This window comes from Episyrphus balteatus, chromosome 1 (genome assembly GCF_945859705.1).
Source record: "Episyrphus balteatus chromosome 1, idEpiBalt1.1, whole genome shotgun sequence".
Classification (NCBI taxonomy): Eukaryota; Metazoa; Arthropoda; class Insecta; order Diptera; family Syrphidae; genus Episyrphus; species Episyrphus balteatus.
The window spans coordinates 86,163,233-86,190,087 of record NC_079134.1 but is presented as its reverse complement, the minus strand read 5'-3'; the positions used below and the strand labels follow the sequence as shown (position 1 = coordinate 86,190,087).

Below are 26,855 nucleotides of genomic sequence, written 5' to 3'. Positions count from 1 at the left end.
TCTCCTAATTGTATAGTTGTAAACCCGTTTCCTTGATTCAAGTCAATTATTTCTAACTCCGCTTGTACTAGGTTGAGAGTTGTCAATATCGTCAATATTGTCAATATTGTCGGAATTTTCCCCGAAAGTAGCATTATTCGATATGCTTTCACTGAAGGATCTAGAATGGAATGATATGTCATCTTGAAACTTTTTATTTTTTCTAAATTGGTCTTTGTGAAGAGTTACTTATTACCTTTGCTTTCTTATGTCTTGGTATAATTTTATTCTTAATGCGTTCTTGTGTTGTCGTTTTTATGAATTGTTCATTAATTTCAACGTCTTTTCATTTAATTTGTTTAATATCTTTTCTTTTTTTTCTTCTATATTTTTATAAATTATTTCATTGTTTACTTTATTTAAGTGAACATTAATAGGTTTCTCTTTGGTAGTTAAATGTATAGTGTTATTATAAATAGAAAGAATGTTAATAACTTGATCTATTAAAGGGAATGGATCATCTGTTTTTTCTATTTGAGATAGGATTCTAAGTTGTTCGTTTAAAGTACTATGAAATCTTTCAATGTCGGAATTGCCCGTATGTCTGTTTGCTGTACAGTAATGTACCTCTATATCGTTATTCGATAAAAAGTTTTTTAATGTTTCTGCCATAAAAGCATTTTCGTTATCTAAAGTTATAAGTTTGGGTTTAGTCATGTACGAAAATATTTTTGTCATAGCGTTCATAACGTCTATGTATGTTTTATTTTTTATTTGTTCTACGGCTGCGTATTTTGAAAATTTATCAATACAAGTTAGGTATTTTCTGTTTTTATCCCTGAACCAGATATCTAAATGATAATGTTCATGTGGTCCTTTGGGTGTAATTGTTTTTTCATAGGGTAATTTTATCGGTTTTCTATCTATTTTTGTCATACAAAAATGGCATTTGTTCAAAATTTTATTAATTAATTCTTTAAAATTCGGAATATAATATTCTCTTGTAAGTTCTAAGTAAAGTTTATCGATACCTATATGATTAAAATCTTTATGGGTTTTAAGTATAAATTCATGTGCATCTTTTATATTCAAGTCTTTTCTTACTTCGCATTAGTATTTTAGTATTTTCTTACTTCGCAATAGTATATTCTTTTTTAGTTTATTTTCTTTAATCCATATACTTTGAAAATCGTTAAAATGTTCATCATTTTCAATATAAATTGCTTTTGTGATATTTAAATCGATTTGATTTATTATTTTTAAATATAATTCTTCATTTGGACTAGTGCTTCTAAATGTAATTCTCCTTCTACCAACATGCGGGAATAAAATTGTATGATCACCATTTGCGTTGGCATCAAGAACAATTTGTCTCTTAAAATAATTTAGAGGTTTTTCGCTAATAGGTATAAAAGAAGAACTGTCTGATTCTGCACTGTGTTGAGTATGTAACTCATTATCTTCATTTATCATATTTATATTATTGTTTTCTATTTTAATACGAGAAAGTGCGTCTGCTACTTTATTTTCTTTTCCCTGAATGTACTGTATTTCGAAGTCGTATTCTTCTAGTTTTATTTTCCATCTTTGGAGTTTACTATTTGGTTCTTTAAGATTATGTAACCATACTAATGGTCTATGATCAGTTTTTATAAGAAATCTTCTACCGTAAAGGTAATGCCTAAATTGAGCTGTAGCCCAAACTATAGCCAGTAGTTCTTTTTCTATAGTGCTATATTTGCACTCATGTTTATTTAAGGTGCGTGAAGCAAATGAGAGAGGTCCATGTGTTTGACTTAACACGGCTCCAACTGCAAAGTTACTTGCATCAGTAGTTAATATAAATTCTTTTGAGAAATCAGGATGTCTATTTATTAGATCAGTAGTCATCAAAGTTTTTAATTTATTAAAAGACTCCTTGTATTTTTCATCATTTATATTTATGATGCTATCTTTTTTAAGACATAAAGTCATTGGCTTTATAATAGCTGCATAATCATGGATAAATTTGCGGTAATATCCAGTTAATCCTAAGAAAGATTGGATTTCTTTCACTATTTTTGGTATTGGAAATTTTTTTATAGTTTCAATTTTTTTCGGGTTTGGTTTAACACCATTGGGAGTTACTACATGCCCTAAGAACTCTGTTTCTTTACGAAGAAATTCAGATTTATTTAATGACACTTTAAGATTTGCGTTCTTAAGCGTGTTTAAAATTTTGTGGAGTGAATCCATATGCTCTTGTAGGCTGGAAGAAAATATTATAATGTCATCTAAATAGACATAACATATTTTTCCTATGTAGTCTTTCAAAACCTCATTCATAAGTCTCTGAAAGGTTGCGGGTGCATTCTTTAAACCGAATGGCATCCTAATAAACTCATAGTGTCCCGATAAAGTACTAAATGCTGTTTTTTCTCTGTCTTTAGGTTCTACTTCTATTTGATAGAAACCTTTTGTTAGATCTAATGTAGTGAAATATACTGCATGTCCTAATTTATCTAATATTGAGTCCATGTTTGGAATGGGATATTTATCTTCTTTTGTTTTATTATTTAATTTTCTATAGTCAATGACTATACGTCACTCCTTATTTCCAGCGTGGTCTTCTTTTTTAGGTACGACCCAGATTGGGGCGTTATAAGGCGAAGTTGAATGCCGAATTATTTTTGATTCGAGCATTTCTTTTATTTGCCTATCCACTTCCTTTTTGTGGATTTCAGGATATCTGTATATCCTTGTGTAAATTGGAGAGTTATCCTCCGTAGGGATGTTATGTTTTACATGATTAGTAAATGTCAAATCATCACCTTTTTTATAGAATGCTCCATCACATTCTTTTATTGCTTTGAATAATTTTTGTTTTTCCTCTTTATTTAAATGATCTATTCGCAGATCTTTAATTATTGTATTATTTAATATGGAATCTACAGGTTTAATATCATTAAAATAATTGATTGAGCTTTCATATTCTTTCTCTTCATTTTCGCTGAAGAAAAATGGAATGAATATGCCGTTCAATTTTAATGTCCTATTCCTGTAATTAATCTCCCCATCGTTTGGGATCAGGATATTATTTCCTATTATTCCGTTGTACTCTTCATTGAAGGTATGTACTTGGAATTCACAATCAGTTCTCACTGATAGTGCAAATTTATTTTTTGGTATTATTACGTCTTTATTTACAGTTATTGAATTTCCTGCGGTTCGTATTGTCATAGGCTTAGTACGCCATTTTGTATATTCCTTTGGTGAATCTTGTTCACGCAAAAGACTATTAGTTGCTCCTGTATCAATAAGGAGTCTTAAAATAGTGTTCCCTTTTTCTAACTTAATATAGGGAAGTGAATTTCCGAGGCTGAATCCCGAAAATTTGCTTCTGTATGTTCAGTGTTTTTATTAATATAATTCGTTTTGTTAATTCTTCTTACTTGTGATGAACTTGGATCTATATCCATTGGTTCAACTTGTTGAGGATATTGTTTATTTTCGTAAGTTCTTTGATAATTGTTATTTTGTCTTTGGTTATTTTTATTATTGTAATTATGGTTATTATTTCTGTTATTAGAATTTTTCCTAAAATTACTATCATTTTTAGGACTTTCATTTTTGGATTGGGGTTTTGAATCAGAATTATGAGTTACAAAACCTGCTTCTGATAATTCGTGGAGTGCTGCTTCCATACTGGAAGGCTTTAGGGAATATAAAATTGTTCTCATATGAACAGGAAGTTTTTCTTTAAAAATTTTTAAGGCTGTTTCGTTATTTCTAGGAACGTCTAACTGGTTATTTTCCTGTAAACATTTTTGATTTAACAAAGATAAAGTTCTTTGTATATAATTATAATACTTAAGCACATCACATTTGAACTGTGCTGCTCTGAGGTCATAATACAGTTGATAACTGTTTTTGAATCCCCCGAAATTTTGAATTAGGATAGCCTTTATATCGGCCCATTGAGTGAGGTGAGAATGAATCTCAATAGTTTGCCTAGCTCGACCAATGAATTTGGACTTTAATAAATTAATACACATTCTTTGTCCTTGATCGTTGTATGTCAGTAATGTTGGAATTATGTCATCTACGTTACTTATAAAAATAGGTAAGTCCTGTGTCTTACCGTCAAAAGTAGATAATCTTTCTATGTACTTTAAAGGATTGAGTTCTAAGACTCTTGGAATTAAAACATTGTTATTAATATTAATATTGTTACCATTGTTGTTTTGTGCTGCTGCTACTGCTGCTGCTGCTGCTGCTGCTGCTGCTGCTGCTTGTTGATCCATGGTGTGATTTTCTAGATTCCTTTGTTGGTTGAATTGTAGGCTTCTTTTTTCTTTTGAATTTCTGTTCAATTTATTGATGATCTTCTTCATCTATTTTTCGAACTCGTTGGGGCTTTCGATCATGCCACTTGCCGTTGGATTCAAAAAGTTTTTACTTTATAATATGAACCATAAATTTTAATTTTTTAATGTGCGTTTTTTTTCTCCACACAAAAGTTTTAAACAAATAATTTTTATTTTGTTTTGTTATATTTTTGAATTTAATTTTCTTTAAACAATTTTTTATTTTATTTTACTTTGTTTTATTTTGAGTGTACACTTTTTAATTTTATTTTGATCAATTTGTTTATTTTCTGAAAATACCTTCCTCTACGGAAATTTCAGCATAGGCCATATGCACTGGCTTGAGCTGGGATATTTTCTGTAAAACACTTTTATTGTTCTTTTATACAATAAAGCACTTTAATTTGGTTTTGGTTTGATTATTTTCACTAATCGATTTATTGTGTTAAGTATTTTCGTTACTCGATACAATCAATAGTTTGGTTGTGAATTAGTAAAATTTAAACACTTATTTTTCCTTAAATGGATTGGTTTAATTCACTTATTCACTTATGTAATCAATGATTTAATTATGAGTTTGTAAATTTAAAACACTTATTGTTCCTTACATGGATTGGTTTAATTCACTTATTCACTTTATTAAATTTGATTTTCTTTTTGATTCGTATCACTGAATCTCATTTTATTTTAATGAGATCCTACCGACTGCGCCAATTTTAAATTAAACTTCTTTAAAATATTTTTTAAAAAAGAAATAAATTTATTAGTTTGAATCTCAAAGGTTTTCTTAAGATACGAAGTATCTTGTTCGATGGTCGACTTAAGATTTCATGTATCTCGTCCGAAAGTACACTTAAGATTTAATGTATCTTCTGCGAAAGCCAACTTAAGATTTAATGTATCTTCTGCGAAAGCCAACTTAAGATTAAATTATAATTTTGATATTTGGAATGATCCAACTGGGAATCGTTACAATGTTCTTTGTTTAAAAATGATGACACAGCATCTTACAGTTGCTCTAGCGGATGCTTGGATGTCGAAGTTTATTACTACTTAAAATGATGACACAGCATCTAACAGTGGATGCTTGGATGTCGCAGTTTATTATTACAAGATAAATATTAGAATACACCAGAAGGGTATATGCTATGATCCAACATTGTAGATCGATACAATGTTGTATTGTTTATTTGTTTAGGTCTCGCTATTTTGTTTTAATTTATTGTGGAGGCGCACAAGTGATATCGGATAAAACTTGTACACACTACACACACTCTTTTTTTTTTCTTTTGTTTTTTTTTTTTTGTAACTTTTATGATAAAAGTGTGTATGACAGCCATACTTAGATAGGATACTGAGTAAAAATATCTAAAAAATGCAAAATTATGAGCGTCAGACTACATTACAAAAAGTAAAAAGAAATATTTTTGCGATTATGTTGTAGTGGCCTTGATTTTTTAACATAACATCACCAAAAAATTAAAATTTCAATCCAACTAAACGCCAAAATAAGCGTTCCCGGAATGACGGTTAATTGATGTACGCACCTTAAAAATGAAACTAAAACTAGCTTCGTAATACATTTTATATATTTATCCATAAAAATAGGTGTGGAATGATAAATCTATATAAAATCAACTTTAAAAACTGCTTGCTGCACCCTCTTGCACGTTAAATGATTAAAATATTGATACTTTAAGAAATGTTGGTTTTAGGCGTCATTTTTCTTGGGACAACTTTTATTAATGTATAAAAAATAACAAAACTTAATTTTTTTCTAAGAGATGTACCAATTTATAAAGAGTATTGTGTAAATGAAGTATTAAGAAAAGAAATACCTACTCAAAAATAATTAACTTTTATGTGATTTTAAGCCATTTGATTTTCAGTTTTTAAGTTATGGACATGTCCGGGAAAGCTTTTTGGGTATATTAGATGCAATAAAAAAGAAATGAAAACTTTTCTAACCGAAACAAATACATTCGTAGATGCTTGCCTACTATTTTAATTGGTAAATGAGAAAAAAGCTTTAAATAAATGGTATTTTCATAAAAAAATGCCTGCGCATCAAATTTTCCATGATTTTGACCCATATGTAGTGTACTAGCCTCCTTCTGAGTTCAATACGGAAAAAGTTTTTCGAATAAAAATGAAAATCTACTACACTTACCACCACCAAATACAGGAGTCTGATCCCTTCAAGCAAAAAAGTCCGACCTCGGTCCGAATCCGCTCCACCTCGGGCGGAGCTGAGTCCGACTTCGGCTCAGAAACGGGTCCGAAGGCGGCTCAAATTAGTATGGAAATTATAATCACCGCGGAGCCGATTTTATATGTATTGGTTTATTCACCACGATTTCTCCTTCGACTTTGTGTTCATACACAAAAAGTTGCAAGTGTGTGAGTGCAATCCCGCTTTTCTCGGTCGGAGGTCGGAGTTTCTTTTCTGACCTCCGTTTTCTTGCTTGAAGGGATGATGGGATTAGCATTCGTGATGCAGCTGTAACTCTAACGTCTAGCCATAAGACTTGGTAGTAGCACCTTCAAGTTGTTGTTCAAAAATTATAATAAAATTGACAGAAAACAGCAGCCTAAATGCAATTATACGAAAAAATTTAACAAAAAATATGTATTCCCTGAATTTCCTCCAATTTTCTGATTTTATTTTAATACCACTTCTAATATAATTTGAGAAAAAGCTTACAATATAATTTGTCGTATTATTTAAAAAAAAGTATGTAAAAAAATGTAAAGCTTACATGAAATGCTCTTTTAAGTTAACTCCCATTGAGCCAAAGTCAATTTTTGCATAGTCCTTTCGGTTACTGCCTATTACTGATTTATTTTCTCTTCCAGTATAGTTTTGAAGCTGCTCTTGGTTCATTGTAACTTTATGAAAATCTGGTTGCTTGTTCATATTTTTGTTATTAAGACCTATTCAGTTCAATTATATTTGATTGAGATCTGAAACAAAAAATAAAAAAGATTTTCTTTTTGTGGATAATAAAAACGTACCATCTGCATCAAAATGTCATCTAGCTATGTATTTCGTTCTTCAAACTGACGTTTCATCGATACATCATGACTGGAAGAGTTTCTTCTTACCTTAAATAAGGTGTAATAAATGTAGTAGTTTGTGATTTCTTAAAAACGGTGGAAGAAAAAATAGAACAAAATTAAACAAGTAATCATTATGAGAAGTGTGGGCAAACGCTAACCGCATACCATTAGTATTAACAGAGTAGGTAATAGGTATCTATAAACCATTGAATAATTATTACAAATAGAAGTGACACCGCAGATTACTCATGCGAACATAATGAACCGGAAGATAGATGAACTACTTCTTCGAGTTGAGTCTTAACTTATAATTTTTTTAAACCTTCATAAAAAAATTAATATGTAATTACCTATAATTATTATTATACATTTCAAAGAGCTTATATTGATATAAGTTTTCGTATAGTGAAAAGTCATATTAGGGTAGAGAACAAGGACGATGCCTTTTACTCATAGTGGCCTAGGTTCGAATACCGATAAAAATTTAAATTGTTTTTTTTTTTTTTTTTTTTGGAGATTTTTTTTGACAAACTTTAAAAAAAAAAAAAACAATCTCAATTTCCCTTCAGATTCGAACCTAGGCAGGTAAACTTAATAGACATTCACCTATCTCCACTTTTTGAAATAGGTAAACTTTTATCTATATAAGCTGTTTAGGATTTGATTTTGGGTTGCTGGATTTGCTTTTGGATTGTTGGATTTGCTTTTGGATTGTTGGATTTGCTTTTTTAATTCAACGCACTATACTAGAAACAGTGATTTTACAGCGGAAGTTTCCCTGGGTGTCCACTTATATTTGAAAATATTCAATGCTATAAACTTTGCAAATAGAGCGTTACTGTAGAACAATTTTTTTCTTGTACATACTTTTGTATGAAAGTCACTATTTTGGGACTCTTCAAGGATGTCTGGTGGGGGTAATGCCGTGGTTAAAACGTCTGACACTTATTTATTTGCTATTAGGTACTAGTGTTGATTTTTAAAGAGCTACCACGAGACGGTTATACATCATACGAAAAATAATATTCTGACTTTTGTATAAAAGTCGCTATTTCGGGACTCTTCAAGGACGTCTGGTGGGCGGGTAATGCTGTGGTTAAAACGTATGGCACTATTTTTTCTTCTATTAGGAAGTATTGTTGATTTTTAAAGGGTTAATAGTTACCACCAGACGGTTATACATCATTCGAAAAATAATATTTTGACTTTTGTATAAAAGTCGCTATTTCGGGACTCTTCAAGGATGTCTGGTGGGGGTTGGGGGTAATGCTGTGGTTAAAACTGTCTGGCATTAATTTATTTTCAATGAAGAGGTAGTTATAATATTTTAATAATAATAATATAATAAATTTTAACTATAAGACCTAAGGTCTTTTAAATGCATACTGCACGGCACTAATTAAAAGGTATAGAAAGATAGAAAAGAATTTTTTGTTGGAACAGTGAATTGAGAAGAAGATGATTATTATCTCATATAATACCACGGGTGGCTTCCAAGCTGGGGGGTAAAAAAAAGAATGCTACCTGAGGGAGGGCTCGAACCCACACCTCCAGATTAGCAGTCAAGCACTACATCCACTCCATTATTGCCACCCGCAAGAGGTACCACCAGGGCTCAGGGTTGGTGAAACAACTTACAAATTTGTAATAACAAGTAATTTTCACAATATTTGTGAAAAAATCGATTAATTTTGTTTCACCATCACCAGTTTCTTGTGATGTAGGTACTTGTAATCTACAGTTTTAAATTTGTGAAAAAAACCAAGGAGATGGGGCGTTTTTGGGCCATGAGCGTACATTAATGAGACTAGTTCTTACACATGCCTCCAATAAAAATATTATTTAATAAATAAGTTCGTTGCACTTTGCAACGATCTAGGTACATATTAATGTATCAAATATTCCTAGAATTTTGCATTTTCAGTTCACATAATTCACAATAATTCTAAGTACTATTTGATTGCAACATGTGAATGCAATCTTGCACATTGTTAATGCAAGCTTGCATATCACATGTTGAAAACCGAGGTATAGCAATTAATAAAAATAAATACAAATGCTAGTCTTAAGATAGATTCAGAACAAAGAATAAATAAAAATTATTTTTTTAAATTTCAATTTTAATAAATTTATTTCTGGCGCAGTCGGTAGGATTGCAGTATATTGTTATTTAAAGATAAAAACAATAGTTCGTTTTAACGTTCTAACTGCAAACCTGCAAACAATTAGTGTTAGTATACATTAAGAAATGATAAAGCATTCCTTGAAGCGCGAGTATTACGGTTGAATTGTTTCAGGAGAGGAATGCAACTAGCTATTTCGTCGGAGCACTGCTTTTAAAAATAACGATAGAACAACGTGAGACATGATACGTTACGACGGTGCTCAAGAGACGTAATTGTATCAGTTATTGATCTATCACCTATCATTTTTATAGCTCTATTTTGTATTCTATCCAAGAAACTCAACGAGGTTATTGGAGCACCTGCCCAGATGTGGGAGTTATATTCAAGCTTTGGACGAATGTACGCCTTATAAATAATTGCTAGATCAGACGGGGAGAACAATTTCTTGCATCTTCGGAGGAAACCTAAACATTTTGCAGTGGATTTAGCGGTGTCAAATATGTGTCCATTCCACAGGAGGTGGTTTGTAATGCACATACCAAGGATGGAAAGCTTTTCGGTTTCCTCGATGCAAGTACCACTCATGGATAGTGACATGGGAGACATGTTCCGCTTTAATGATAGTAAGCAGCATTGAGTTTTGGAAGAATTAAATTCTACGCGATTTCTTATTCCCCATTGGACAATGCTATTAAGATCAGAATTTAATGAGCTTATTATATTTAGCCGCAAAGGCTATCATCTGCAAAACAGTTGAGTGGATTAGAAGTTTCAGACAGGAGATCATTTATAAAAATGAGAAAGGGAGTCAGAGACAGAACGGAGCCCTGTGGCACACCAGCATTTATTTTGTGGGTTTCAGACTTGAATCCATCCAATACGACTTGTATTGAACGGTTCGAAAGGTAATTTCTAATCCAACGAAGAAGAGATTCATCGACGCCAAAAGCACGCATTTTCGAAAGAAGAGCTTGATACCAAACTCTATCAAATGCTTTTGAAATATCAAGTGCAACAATCTTACTTTCTCCAAAACGATGTAAAGATTTGTTCCACTGCTCGGTGAGATAAACTATCAGATCACCAGTGGACTTGTTGCTACAAAAGCCGTACTGCCGGTCATTAAGAAGCTTCCGTTCCTCAAGATATTTCTTAAGTTGAAAGTTAATCAACGTTTCCATGACCTTGGAAAGAAGGGACGTAAGTGCGATCGGTCGGTAGTTTGAGGGTGAGGAAGATTCGCCTTTTTTAGGGATAGGCTGGACAAATGCTGTTCTCCACCTACTCGGGAAGAGACCAGTAGAATAGGACAGATGAAAAAGATTACGCAGTGGTTTTGCTAGCGTGGAAGAACACCTCTTCAGAACGATGGGGGGGATACTATCCGGGCCAGCGGATTTGTGTATGTCAAGATCTTTAAGAACTCTTGCTACTGTACGAGTGCGAAAGAAGATTTGTCCCATGAATCCGTTTACGCGCTCAAGTACCTACTGGCGGAGTCATGACACTATCAGACAGTGTTGAGTTGGCAGCGAACTGCCTCGCAAGTAGGTTAGCTTTGTCAACAGAGCTAACAAATGGAGTGACATTGAAGACGAGCGTTGGAACCGACGACGAGGTAGTGTTGCGAATATTTTTTACTAATGACCAAACATTTTTACTACCTTTGGGACATTGTAGTATTTTTTGCCTTAATTCTTGTTCATGCAAAAATTTGGTTCGTCGAATATGGGCGTTGCTGGCCTTTCTAGCTTGTTTGAACTTTTTTCGGTTTTCCTCAGTGGGATTGGCTTTATAGCTTCGAAAGCTTGCCTCTTTAACCCTGATAACCTCTTTGCAGCTCGAATCAAACCATGCATTCTCTTTCGGTTTGATTGTTTTAACCCTATTCGGGATAAAATTTCTCATTCCGGAGAGAATTAAATTTGTTATCATATCAGCACTGGAATCAACGGCACTATCGAGGAAGCATAGCGACCAGTTAAAGTTTTTGAAGAATTCGTTAAGTCCCTCCCAGTTGGCTTTCTCGTATTGCCAAACGGTTCTTCTTGGTGCTTTTTCTTTAACTGGGTTTGTTTGACACGAGAAATTCGCTGATATGACACAATGGTCTGATGTGCCTAGAGGCGATAATACACTAACAGTGTATTTATCAGGGTCAGAGGTAAGGAACAAGTCTAGAGTGTTTTCAGCTCGACCATTAACGTCCGATATTCGAGTCGGCTCGTCGACAAGCTGAGTTAGGTGGTTTAACTCAGCAAAGATCTTGGCAAACCTTCCTTCGGGTGTTGTCTGGCCAGAAAAAGCGAAGCCACGAAGAATTCTGTACATTGAAATCGCCCGTAATAACGATTTCAGTGCGAGGATAAAGGGTAACAATCCTTTGAATGGAGTCGGACAGAGCATCAAGTTTGTTAGAAGTTGAATTACTGTCCAGATTAGGGCTCCGATAAATAAAACAGGTATGAATGATGCGCTTATTAACCGTGAATTTAAACCACATGAAATTAAAATATGTATTTGTACATAGACCGTATTGTGGTTGAAGTTGGTATGCGACATCGTTTCTAATATAAACGGCGAGACCATGGTGGGAAAAGAATAATTGCACCAAGCTATACCCAAATAGATTAAATTCAGAACAGTCTGTATTTTCACCTATTTGTGTTTCACTCAGTGCCAAAACAGCTGGCCTGTTTTGTACAGTGTAAATATACACGTCACAGAAATTAGATCTTAGCCCACGAACGTTGGCATAATCGACCCTGAATTCACAAACCATTAAAAAATCTCAAAACTATCTAAAACCTATTCGGACAATTACCTATAATGATTCACTTGTCTAAATCCCAATTGAAACTTCACAAAACAAATTGTCACTAGTGACAACTTGAACTGATCTGCCCCTGTTGGCTATTTAGTAAGACAATCAATAATCTATCCGAGTTAGATTGATAACAACTGTGATTATGTACCATAGCTGCTATGCAAAACTAATTGCGAAAGAAGATGGGAAGGGAAATGAAAGGATTACTCACTGTGCTCATTGCCAATTTGCTTATCGCGACAAACAATTTTTTTTTATCACTTAAACCGGTTGATATTTGGTTTTTGTTGCTGTTAATGCAGTGGTTGGTGTTGTTGTTGTTGGTGTTTTGTGTGATGATGTGATGAAAAGATGGTTTGCTTGCATTTTGGTTACTTTTTTTTTTATTATTTATTTTTATTTCTCGGCGCGGATTATTTTTGGGTTTTATTATTTAAATTAATTTAATGTTTGGAGTGGTGGGTGGCAATTTTAGTATTTATTTATTTTTTTTTATTAAAAGTTATAACCTTAAACAAAGAGCAAGTGACAAAAAAAAAAAAAAACAGAGACACAACGAGAAAACTTTAATTAAACGAGACGAAGCTTTCGCGTGCGTTGCCAATGGGAGGCAGATCGGCACTCAAATAACATGTCTGATACAGGAAATTTAGATGAAAATATTTTAGAAGAAAATAACGAGATAGCACAACAAATAGAGGATTTAACCCTTTGCTTCCTAGTGGTTTCAGCATGAAACCACCTACTCATTACTTTGTGAGTGTTTTTTTTTATAAAAAAATGGACTTCTCCTTTCGTACTCTCAGCTCAAAATATTCCTTATACAATGTTATTACTAGTACAATCATTATTTTTTCATTTTAGTGTGTAATTAGAAAATATCAAAACTTTTTTCAAAATATTTGTAATTTTTATCCGGGAGCAAAGGGTTAAGAGAAAGAAGTAGTCAAATTTCCGATATATTAGGAAATTTTTTCTCAGAAAGAACAGATAATAATAAAGAGAAAATGCTAAAATTAAATATAGATCCATTAAAATACATCTCAAAACTCCCTGATTTCAACGGAGATTATAGAGAACATAAATTTTACTCTTTTCGTGGGCTATAGGGTAAAACTATACAATACGCCCCAGTTTACAAAACGCCCCGCTCAAACTAATTTAAGTTGCTCGTCAATTGTGTTATTGAGTTGTAGTATTCTGTGTGTCCTGAAAAGAAAAAAACTGCAAAACAAAAATTTGGCACCAAAACATATTGCGGAGACCGCAGACAAAATTTCATTTTTTCGGAAAGTATAAAGACCATATCAAATTGATACATATATTTAGAAAGTTAAAAAAATGGGCTTCTTAGTTCTTCTTTGGTAATTCCTTGAAATCAGTTTGGGTTGCTATATTTTTGCATGCGCGTATTGCACTTCGAAATTTACAAAACGCCCCAGTACAGTGAGTGTAATACGCCCCACTAAATTATGAGGTAAAATACTAATTAACATTTTTTTTAATTTCCTATAGGTAGGTCTTTCTTTAATATATTCTAATTCGTAGATACCAGTCGACGTTTCGGGTATACTTATACCCTTCTTCAGGACTAATATTCGTGTTAAATATATTAAATCTTTGTTAACCACTAAGGTTTTAAACTTCTTTGAAATTCGCTTGCCTTTGCTTTTAATATTTTAAAACTTCAATAATTGAAGTCTTGACTTTCGTTTTTATCAAAACTTCAAAGTAATGGAAACTTCACAATAAACAAGAATTCCAAAATTAAAATTTTTGGAGATGTTACGTTTTTATGTAATTGACAACAATTATTTAGAATTCGATAAACATTTTTATCAGCAGAAACAAGGAGTTCCCATGGGAAGTCCAGCTTCTCCAATATTAGCAGATATTGTTATGGAAGCTTTATTAGATGACGTTTTTGATAAAATTGCAGATAAGCCACAAATAATAACGAAGTATGTCGATGACATTTTTATAATCCTGAAATCTAGTCATGTTAATTCTACTCTAACTGCTTTAAATTCTTTTCATCCAAAAATTCAATTCACTGTTGAGTATGAAAATAATAGAGAACTTCCATATCTAGATGTGATGGTTATAAGAAAAAATAACAAATTGATATTTGATTGGTATAAAAAACCAACATCTTCGGGTCGACTTATAAATTATAATTCCAAACAGCCTTATCAATGCAGCAAAAAATTTTATTAAGATAGTATTGGATATCAGTGACATTGTCTTTCGTCAAAAGAACATTAAAATCATCATGGATACTTTACTTTCAAATTCATTTCTTTTAAATAAAATAAAAACATTATTGAACCAACATTTTAATCCGCTGGTTCAAACAAATTTATTAACAAATGTTACACAGTTATCATACAAAAGTGTTCTATATATTCCAAATCTTTCCAATAGAATGTTAAATGTTCCTATAATGAATAAAGAAAACGTTCGCTTAGCATTTAAATCGGTAAATACTTTTAGTCCAGTGCATTTATGATGTTCATTTATGGGCGACCCAGCAGTTTGTACCAGCCACAAATTTTTTTTGCTCATTCGATAGAGCATTGGCTGAATATCATTACCCTGATTTTTCGCACTCGTGAAATTCACCTTTCGGCCTCCATCTTGGATTTTAGTTTTTGTTGAATATCTCGATTTCTATTTATCCTACATAAAAGTTGTGTTAACAAGAAACGTAGGCAATTAAATTTCGCGTCTTTTATGTTATGAACACTTTTTCGGTATTCTGAATATTAAAAAAGTTACAAGCCAACAAAGTAAAAAAAAACCGAAAAAATGACAATTTTAAAGATTTGAGCACTTTTTATCAAAATTATGAAAAAACGTATCGAGAAAAGATTATTCGCCTTAAAATTTTCTACAACTCTGCTATACAACTTTTTTTTGTATACACAACTTTTATGTAGGATAAATAGAAATCGAGATATTTAACAAAAACTAAAATCCAAGATGGCGGTGCTCTATCGAATGAGCAAAAAAAATTTGGGGGTGGTACAAACTGCTGGGTCAAATTATAAATGCACTGGACTATTTAAGAACTTCATTGTTCTCGAATTTTAAAGGTGAATTTTCCAAAAATGAAAAATCGAGCATTGTATATAAAATTAAATGCTTAGGTGATGGGACAAACAATTGCCCTTCAGTTTATGTAGGGCACTTCTATGCAGAAACTTAAGAATCGAATAGCTGGTCATAGATCAGATATAAATAGTGGACAGTCGCAAAAAACAGCGTTAGCTTTACATTGTATAGATGAAGGACATAGACCAGATTTCAATAACGTAGACATTTTACAGACGGAAAAACACTATAGAAAGAGAATGTTGCTAGAAATGTTGCATATTTTAGATACAGATAATACTGTTAACAGGAGATCAGATTGTGAGGGACTTAGTAATATTTATAGTCAGTTTGTCCAAAGAAGTATGTTAGATTAAATTTTTATCTTTTTTGACCAGAAATTTAGGTAAGATTTGTTTTTGTTTTGATAAAAAAAAAAAAATTTGAATTTCTTATCAAATAGAAATTATTAAACTTCATTATTTTGAAGTTTTGATAAAAACGAAAGTCTTTTTCAAGACTTCAATAATTGAAGTTTTAAAATATTAAAAGCAAAGGCAAGCAAATTTCGAAGAAGTTTAAAACCTTAGTGGTTAACAAAGATTTAATATATTTAAGACGAATATTAGTCCTGAAGAAGGGTCGGTATAAGCATACCCGAAACGTCGACTGGTATCTACGAATTAGAATATATTAAAGAAAGACCTATAGCCCACGAAAAGAGTAAAATTTATTTTACTGAAAAGGTCACGTAAGGAGGAATTAATGATTATAGAGAACTACAAAATTGTATAGATTTGGATCCACCCTATTTTGGTCAAATTATGACCAACTCTCTCAAAGTATCTTTTCTGATAACTTAGAATCAAAAGTAAAAGGTAAATCGAGGGAAGTACTAGAGACAAACTCTCATATAACTTCATGGCCTGATATAAAGGCAACACTTATTAGCAACTTCGGTGACAGACTTACACTCGAGGAGCTATTTGTCGAACTTAGGTCCGTTCAATTTAAAACAAACAGCGTAGACTTCTTTATTGAAATAAAAACTACTTTGAGACGATTAAATATAAAAATAAACTTTTATTTAAAAAAGAAGGTCATACAATAATCGAAACAAACATAGAAAATAATAAACATTCCGCTCTAGTTATTTTTAGAAATAAAATTCCCGAACCAATGCGTTCACTGATATGTTGCAGGAATCCGCAAAGCTTAGAAAGTGCAATCACTATTTTACATGAGTGTGAATACGCACAGTATAATCCTTATAATAAATCCCTTACTCCTAAACTTAATACACAACAAAATAAATACCTACTATCTCTATCAGGAGCTGTAGCAAATCGTATGTATTCGTTACTTAAATGCGGGTATTTGCTTCAGTAACGAGTAACGAAACGTTACTTTCTAAACAGTATCGTTACTCGCATGTTTCGTTACTGGGTACTGAAGTAACGAAACATACGAGTAACGACCCCATTCCAATTTCAATACTAAATCATCCGATATATGAGATACGAAACGAAGTGATACACTCAATTTGGCGCATTTAGCATCTCCTTTCGATATAATTACCGTAGTCGGAATGCTAACTTTATCTGGAGTTTACTTTTGCTTCGATAAAACAGTAGTGCTAAGGTATAGTTGAGTTATCGATAATAATGTATACAGAAATATCAAAAGAGACGTTTTAGTATTTTCTCTATGTGACCGAAATATACCCATGCCGCAACCAATGTCAATGTGTTTATGTGCTTTTTGTTAATGGTCTTGAAATGTAGCTTAAGAATGTACAAAAGTCTTTTGGTTTTTGAAAAAATTTGTTAATTTTCAGTGCAAAATTTTCAACTAAAAAAAAAGCCGAGAAAACGAGGTTTGAAAATCACTGTCAATAGAAAAAAAATGAAAAATTGTTCGACATGGTTGTTTTGAAGTGCTAATATTCCGAGATCTGCGCGATTTCCTTTTGAAATAAACGTCTCTAAAGAATTGTGATGAGATTACTGAAAGGATAAAAACAAAAATTACAAAAGTTTTGTCAAAAAAATAAAAAAAAGTTTCCACGTTTGATTAAAAAAAAAATCGAAAAAAATCAGTATAGCTACTTTCAAACTCTTATAACATGAGAACGCCGGCCGCAACTTAAATTAATGTTTATGGTTTTAAAAATTAATGTTTATGGTTTTAAAATGTAGCTTAGATTATATTGTTTTTGTTTTTTTTTTTCAAAAAAAAAAAAAAAATTTTCACTCTTATATCAACGTACGAAACATACTTAAAATACCAAACATACGAAACGTATCAAATACATGAAATATACGAAAAGTACGAAGCATGCGAAAGTAACGAAAGTAACGAAACATACGAAGCATACGAAATATACGAAGCATACGAAAGTAACGAGTAACGATATTATTGATGTGGGTACTAGTATCAAAAGTAACGTATACATGTGGTTACTCATTTTGTCGTTACTTTTACAGCCCTATAACACTGACACTGCTATACAAAAGAAAAGACCAATGAACCCAAACACATCTTGGCAACCTAGATCCCATCATTTGAGTACTATAGACCAAACAATTTTAATACATCGTGGCAGCCTAGAACAACAAAAATAATAATAACAGCCCCTATTCGATCACTATCGATAAAAAAATACTAGTTATAATGCAAATAGGCAACCTAATAATAATAATAATAATAATTATTTATTTTATATTATAAATGCGTTGATTTTTTTTTTTTGACCATTCACATAATCACTGGCTCTATATGGGAAATAAATAAAAATTTTCAAACTCAATGGTATATGATAGGTATAGGTGAAGCGGTTTGCACTAAGAAAGGTTTTTATCCAAATCGCACATTAAATATGGCAAAAAGGGGCAAAATGGCAAATTGAAAAAATTGTCTAAAATCTAAATGCGTTGTTGTAGAGAGTTGATTTTTTTTTTGCAATAGATAGATAATCATTTTTTATGTTAATGAACCTTTGGTAAAAAATTTTAAAAAATTTAAAACTATAAGAAATCGTTAGGTTTTGAAAAGCTTACCAAATCGGGGCAAGTTGAGAAAGGGGTGATTTTGGGAGAGGGGAATTTTTCTGGGGAATTCTGAGTATACCAATGGATAGGTGGTGGAAAAATAGTCGAGATGTGTGTTGGGATTTTTTTTTAAAATGAGTAGTTTTTGAGATAGAGAGTTTTGAAAAACACCTATTTTTTGCGTGTTAAAATTGGGTGAGTTTTTATTTTTAGAAATATTTCCGAGTGCTCTGAAACTTATAGGGTGTATAGGAGTATGTATGAGTGTATGTGCAAAAAATTGGAACCGTTGAATGAAATTTTCCATCTAAATCGGAACGAAGAAGTTTTTTTGGGCCAAGTTTTTTGGTCATTTTTTCCCGTTTTTAACCGTTTTTTATTTTTATTTTTTATTTTTCTTAGCTCATAAATGAATACAGGGTTGATAGACTATTGGTAGGACTATATGTGTACAAAATTTCAATCAATTTCGTACACACAATTTTGAGATAACGGTAAAATAAAATGTTGGAATTCAACAGGTTATAACTTTTGATATAGAGCAGATAGAAATTTTATTAAACTTTTATGAGCATCCTGATACAATTCCCTTTCATTTGGTATATCACACTTAGCGGTACATTCACTACAAGCTACACAATGTTAGATCAAGAAACTTGCGAAAAACCTCAAAACACCAGTGGAGATCTGTTGATCATGAACAGTCACCAGTGTAGGAAGTACCGTAATCTCAGTCTTTAAATTCGACATGGTTGACTTTAAAAAATTCTAACTTTTCTTGTAGGCAACTTGGAAATAAGATTGAACCGTCATGTGAAAGGTGAAACAATAAGCTTTAACGTGATATAAAAATGTTTATAGGTTGCCATTGAAAAAAATTGATTTAATAGAATGAGAAGAAAAAAATAAATGTTTTTTTGCTTTTTTTGATGAAAATACATTGAGTTCAAAGAATTCTAGCTCTTTTTGTAGATGTCTCATAGACCTGATATATATATATATATTAAGCTAAGACAATAAGCTTTTAGATGGTATAAAATTTTTTATAGCTTGTCATTAAAAAAAATTGAATAAATGACGTGTGAAGATAAATTTATAGGTTTTTTTTTTGCTTTTTTTGATGAAAATGATTGTTTTCAATAAATTATTTTCATACCTTTTGATCATTCTTAAAATTTTAATATGGCTTTATTCCTTAGGAAATTTTATAAGCTTTTTAATTGTATAATTTTTTTCTAAGCTTTTCATATTAAAAAATCGATATATTGATAAAAGAAAAGAAAAAAAGTGTTTTTTTTTTGGCTTTTTTTGTAAAATTTGATTGACTTTAAAAAATTAAAACTTTTTTTCTACAAAACTTACAGATATAAATTAAATCTCAAATTCTAGCTTATGTAACAAGCTATAACATGGTGCTATAATTTTATTGATTTTTAAACAAAAAAGTTGTAAAAAAAAATTACATAATAATATTTTTTTGTTTTTTTTTTTTTTTTCAAGAAATAAGAAAATTTAAAATATTACAATCTACCTACACATGATTTGTCACAGTTTCTTTGATACTTGCTTGATTTATCTGATTGAGGTATCAATGGAAAGGTAATATCACATATAAAATTAAAAAAATAAAATCTTACAAAATTCTTAAAAAAATAAAGCAATAAAGGGTTATATAGAAAAAACAGACTAAGTACTACATTTTTTACCGCTTTGATTACTTTTCTTATGCATTAATTAAATATCTAATTTACTATTTTTCTACACAAACGTATGCTTAATTTGACTTATCAACTTTATTGTATGTCAATTACAAGCGTCTTGAAAAATAATTGAAATATGCTAAGCTAAATTCAAGGTAAGCAAGGTAAGCTAAGCAAAATTCAAGGTATTTTGTCGGAAAAAATTCATACTCTAAAAACTCTGATTTGATTTCAGAAATCCACTTATTACTTCGGTATTTTTATTTTTAAATCACAATAAATGGGTTCTCAAATAGATCATGATATTTAAGGGTCACTGTATGTATTTTGATCAAATAATAATCCTGAAAATTACCATAATTTTTGAAGGTTTTATTTGAAAAATAAAATGTTTTTCTCTCGCTTATTCTGACCAGCTGCATTAAAAGTTTTTATTTTCATTTAAAATAGTACTCAGAATGTTCATTAATATTGTCCAATATAGTAGAGTAACTAAAACTCCAAAAGTGGCAATATTTGAAATAAGAAATAATTTAAAACATTTAACACGTCCTTTTAAAAACTTTTTCGTAATATAAATTGCATTTATTTTTCAAATTTTCTTTGCCACATTTTTTAAGATTTGAAATTATAAAAGGAAAAATTAACTAATTTTTTTTTTAAATTAGCTAATTTTTTTTAAGTTCAACATTTAAATATAAAGTTATTTTTTCACCATTCAATAGCCCTTATTGTTGAAAGTTAAATAGCAAAAGTTTAAAGTTCTTATTTGCCAAAGTCTTTGAGAAAATCAATTATTTTAATGCACAAATTCTGTTTTTATCAAAAAATCCAATGAAAATGAAGTAATTTTTAATTTTTTTTTCAAATCTGTAATAAATATTACCTTTTCCTCTTCGGAATTCATCTGATAATATCTATGGCCCAAATTTTTTTTCAAAATAAATTCAAATATTACCAGGAAAAGTTTGAAAAAAAGCCATTTAAAATTTTTTAGTAAGGTTTTTTTTTTACAAAACTCTGAGTTGAGGACCAATTTTTCAAAAAGTCGTGATTATATAGTGAATTTAAATTTATATAGATAGAAATGAGATTCTGTTTTTAAAAAGTGTATGCAAATATTGTAGGTGCTGCCGTTGGGTTTAAAATATTTTGTTTGCATTTGAAGTCAGTTCGTGAGAAAATTAAAGATAGTCTTTTACTACCATATATTTGTTTTCCTTAAATTACGTAGAGAATCTTTAGTATCATTTATCTTATGAAATTTAAGCAAAAAAAATGGTTTTGTTTAAAAAAATTTAATTTCATCGGCAATTTTTAAACTATAGACCTTAAAGTATTTCATTGCCGACGTTTTAAAAAAAAGATCATCAAAATCAGATCTGTTCGGCCGGGGTTTCTAATAATTTGCTTTAGTTACTACACTAAAAAATATTATTGCTTTATAATGTCTACGAGCTTCAAATTAATTTTTCAAATATCATAAAATTTAAAATTGTATAGGTAAATCTATGAAAAAGTTGAAATATTGTAAACCACCAGCGCATTATTGCTCACAGTTTCCCTAATAATTGCTGGATTTGTATATCAATAGAAATGCAATATGATGTATAAAATTAAAAAAAAAATAAAAACCTTGAAAATTTTTAAAAAACTAAAGCTTTTTAACTGTTATGATTAATTTTTTTTCGCAAACTTGATAAATTAAAAATGTATCCATATCAAACATTATTGTGCGTCAATTACAAGCTTCAGGAAAAATAATTGAATTATCCTTATCTTTAATTCTAAGCAAAATTCTTGGCTTTTAGTCATAAAATGAATTAATTTTTGAACTCTGGATTAATCTTAAAATACAATTAATTATAAATTCGAAAATTAATTTTTGATCATTACACAGGTCAACACGAAATTTGTGCTTGGGTTGTGACTATGAAATTATGATAGATATATTGATACTCATCTGGAAAACATTTTTCTTTTTATTTTTAATTTACTTTTGAGGTCAGCAGATACTTTCTATTTTCAATATTTATGGTAAAAGTAAATCACTCTGATGGTATTTTTAATCTACAAAAATAACTGTATCCAAACTGTAGCCAAACTAATTCATATTGAAATTCTTTATTTATTGAAACATTAAATTAATTTGTTTGCATAGTATTTTTATTATTTTGTTGCATATACAGGGTGTCTAGAAAATAATGGATCAAACGAAACTTAATATCTCTCAGAATTTGATAGCTTTTTCAGCCCAAATCCTTACGGTTTTCGATTAAATATGCAGTTCTTGTGAAATTTCCCTACTTTGCAACAGTATTTGCTTTCCTCTGCCAAACCCAAGCACAAAAAATATTTTTATTTTTGTCGACCTGTGTTATAAATGCGATTTTAAATGAAAGATAACATTCAAAGCTTATTAGGGAAAGTGGGGAAAGGCCGTCTGGCTTTTCAGTGTTTGACTGTCTTAAAACCAATAAAAAACTTCTTCTAATTAAAATAAAGGGGCATATTAATAGTCGTTTTTTGACGCCGTTTTATCTTAGAATGGGGTTTAATGTTATTTAAAAAGGATAAACTCCAGTCTTTTTTAGTAATAACTTAGACAGCGTCAATGAATATGGCCCATAGTCTTTTTTCATTAAGTTTATTATTCTTTTTAGAAACTCTCAAAATTAATAAAAAAAAAACACTGAAAAGAAGATAATACGTTTTGAAAAAACATAAAAAAAAAACTTTCTTGGCCCACATGAGGGTAAGACCGCCCTATCAAATTTTGTTGGTAGACAAATTGTTTCTTTTGTTTTAAATGCAATCTATTTGCAATAATAACACACGTATGATAATATTTTCATTAGTTCTTCCTCCAGTCATTTATCTTTCTGGCAACTTTAACGGGTACCTTCTTTTTTCACTTTTTTTAGCTACCTATCTATTTCTTTTAATGTTATCTTTACGACCATACTTCTTTCGCAGAAAATATTTTTGAATATTTACTATCTCTTATAGAAAAAAAGAAATGCTAAAAATACTACCGATTAACATGAACGATAACATTTGATGAAAAATCACAAAATTTACTGTCTCAATTGAACTTGCTCAAACTTACAGACGTAGTTGACCACATTGTATATATATTTCTATACTACTATCATGAAGTCGAATTTAGTATTACTTTAAGTCACAACTATTTTGAGGTGGCGATCAGTGCATTTATTTCATACAAATTCTGCTTTTTTAAGCTACTACTAGAGTTGCTAAGATCGTTTGTCTTCATGATAGTACTATGGAAATATATATACATACCAGAAGGCACTTATTTTATGTTACAAATGTTGCCAATATTACTTTTTTTCATGCAACATAGTGCAACCCACTTGCCCTAGATGAATTTTGAATAAAAAAGAATATTAGAAATTGCAATTGTTTTTGTAGGCTTTATATGAAAATATGAATTTTTCAAGCGTATTTAGCAAATATTTTCTTTACTTTTATTAAATATTTTTTTTTTTTGTAAAATACTCAGATTTTTAAAAATTATATTGTTTTTTAATACTTTTGAGTACTTATGACAGTTTTGTTTCTGAAGTGAAAATTTCTTTAGTATCGTAGTGATTTGAAACAAGATGAAACGAAAAAGCGACACGAAAAATCATTTGATTATAACTTCTTTGTTTTAATAGATAGATAAATTAAATTTATACTGTAGATAGGTAATTAAATAAACTATGACTGTGCGAAATTTCTATTAATTTCATATTCAATATCCTGAGATAATTATCATACAATCAGAAATCAATATTATGTTCCGTCAATAGAAAGCATGAGAGATAATTGAAACAGGAGATGTACCTATAATAAAATTTTGTAGATTCAAAAGTTGATACTTGATCGTCAAAATACATCATATTGTTTAAGTTATAATAAACTTTGCATATAAACAAACTCAAACCCACTTTACTGTTAACCCCACTAAAACTTTAAGCCCACCCTTATTCCTATAACGTGTCCAAGAAGTAGTTTTTTAAATGATTAAATGTATTCATGTGTACAACAAAAACAAAAAGAAGCAACAAGCACCAAACAGCAAACAAGGACCAACAAACAACCAAACACCCCAATAACAATCCAAACAACTTAATAACAAAAAAACAAACACCTAACAATCAACATGAAACAACAAACAAAACTCTGATTTGATTTCAGAAATCCACTTATTACTTCGGTATTTTTATTTTTAAATCACAATAAATGGGTTCTCAAATAGATCATGATATTTAAGGTTCACTGTATGTATTTTGATCAAATAATAATCCTGAAAATTACCATAATTTTTGAAGGTTTTATTTGAAAAATAAAATGTTTTTTACTCGCTTATTCTGACCAGCTGCATTAAAAGTTTTTATTTTCATTTAAAATAGTACTCAGAATGTTCATTAATATTGTCCAATATAGTAGAGTAACTAAAACTCCAAAAGTGGCAATATTTGAAATAAGAAATTATTTAAAAAATTTAACATGTCCTTTTAAAAACTTTTTCGTAATATAAATTGCATTTATTTTTCAAATTTTCTTTGCCACATTTTTTAAGATTTGAAATTATAAAAGGAAATGTCAATATGTATTACAGTTTATGAAAAAAATTAAAAAGTATTTCATTTTCTAAGAACTTTTGTAATAGAAGTTTTGAAAAAAAAAATTAACTAATTTTTTTTTTAAATTAGCTAATTTTTTTTAAGTTCAACATTTAAATATAAAGTTATTTTTTCACCATTCAATAGCCCTTATTGTTGAAAGTTAAATAGCAAAAGTTTAAAGTTCTTATTTGCCAAAGTCTTTGAGAAAATCAATTATTTTAATGCACAAATTCTGTTTTTATCAAAAAATCCAATGAAAATGAAGTAATTTTTAATTTTTTTTCAAATCTGTAATAAATATTACCTTTTCCTCTTCGGAATTCATCTGATAATATCTATGGCCCAAATTTTTTTTCAAAATAAATTCAAATATTACCAGGAAAAGTTTGAAAAAAAGCCATTTAAAATTTTTTAGTAAGGTTTTTTTTTTACAAAACTCTGAGTTGAGGACCAATTTTTCAAAAAGTCGTGATTATATAGTGAATTTAAATTTATATAGATAGAAATGAGATTCTGTTTTTAAAAAGTGTATGGAAATATTGTAGGTGCTGCCGTTGGGTTTAAAATATTTTGTTTGCATTTGAAGTCAGTTCGTGAGAAAATTAAAGATAGTCTTTTACTACCATATATTTGTTTTCCTTAAATTACGTAGAGAATCTTTAGTATCATTTATCTTATGAAATTTAAGCAAAAAAAATGGTTTTGTTTAAAAAAATTTAATTTCATCGGCAATTTTTAAACTATAGACCTTAAAGTATTTCATTGCCGACGTTTTAAAAAAAAGATCATCAAAATCAGATCTGTTCGGCCGGGGTTTCTAATAATTTGCTTTAGTTACTACACTAAAAAATATTATTGCTTTATAATGTCTACGAGCTTCAAATTAATTTTTCAAATATCATAAAATTTAAAATTTTATAGGTAAATCTATGAAAAAGTTGAAATATTGTAAACCACCAGCGCATTATTGCTCACAGTTTCCCTAATAATTGCTGGATTTGTATATCAATAGAAATGCAATATGATGTATAAAATTAAAAAAAAAATAAAAACCTTGAAAATTTTTAAAAAACTAAAGCAAGAAAGTCTTCAATTCCAAAAACTGACTAAATATTACAGTACCTTGCCATATTATTAGGCCCAAGCGAAAAAAATACAATTTTTCTGTTCAGTTTTTGCTCAGTTTTTAAAGTTTTTGTCGAAATATCTTGAATTTTTTTTGTCCCATTTACTTGCATATATCATGTAGATACGGATTGACTTAAAAAAAGTTTAAAAATTCATACTTTTTGATAAAAATAACGTACAAAAGGGGGTAAGCTCCAAAAAACGTACCCTATGGAATTCACGCCCGGATAATTACCAGACCGGTCCAATACTTAATTTCTTGTACCGAGGAATAACGTGACATTCTTAACTTTATGACAAGGATCGCAACTTGCATAAATATAGTAGCTTTGAGCCTCCAGCCTATTCCGAAATCGTAGAATCAAAACGTTCCCAAGCTCCTTTTTGTGTTGGTCTGGAGTTATGGCGTGTTCCACAATATAAAAATAACCTCACCCTTTCCCTGAGATAGTACAACAGCCAATAATGACAAGAGGATGTTTTTTTATTGGAATAATGTACTTTGAATAGCTGTGCTCGTCTGGTCTTATAAAAAAGAAAAAAACTACCCCAAATCTAAGAACATGTTTTACTTTCCAGACGATCAGGGCTTCTATATTTATGCAAGTTGCGATCCTTGTCATAAAGTTAAGAATGTCACGTTATTTCTCGGTACAAGAAATTAAGTATTGGACCGGTCTGGTAATTATCCGGGCGTGAATTCCATAGGGTACGTTTTTTGGAGCTTACCCCCTTTTGTACGTTATTTTTATCAAAAAGTATGAATTTTTAAACTTTTTTCAAGTCAATCCGTATCTACATGATATGTGCAAGTAAATGGGACGAAAAAAATTCAAGATATTTCGACAAAAACTTTAAAAACTGAGCAAAAACTGAACCGAAAAATTGTATTTTTTTCGCTTGGGCCTA

General features: G+C 30.2%; 1 protein-coding gene across 12 annotated transcripts in view; it reads right to left on the bottom strand.

Annotated features, from left to right (window-relative positions):
* The window catches only part of LOC129906890 (protein Fe65 homolog), a 359,219-nt gene that overhangs the window by 308,616 nt on the left and 23,748 nt on the right, over positions 1 to 26,855 (bottom strand). For 7 of the 12 annotated variants that reach the window (XR_008770866.1, XM_055982875.1, XM_055982874.1 and 4 more), the window contains 2 exons: positions 7,341 to 7,430; positions 7,085 to 7,289 (listed from right to left, as the gene is read on the bottom strand). Coding sequence is in view for 11 of the 12 variants with exons in the window: in XM_055982875.1 (XP_055838850.1) it covers positions 7,085 to 7,242 (158 nt within the window). In the remaining variant the exon portion in view is untranslated. Of the gene's footprint in view, positions 1 to 7,084; positions 7,290 to 7,340; positions 7,469 to 26,855 lie in introns of all 12 variants that reach the window. The other 5 variants (XM_055982866.1, XM_055982868.1, XM_055982867.1 and 2 more) reach the window with 2 other exon arrangements.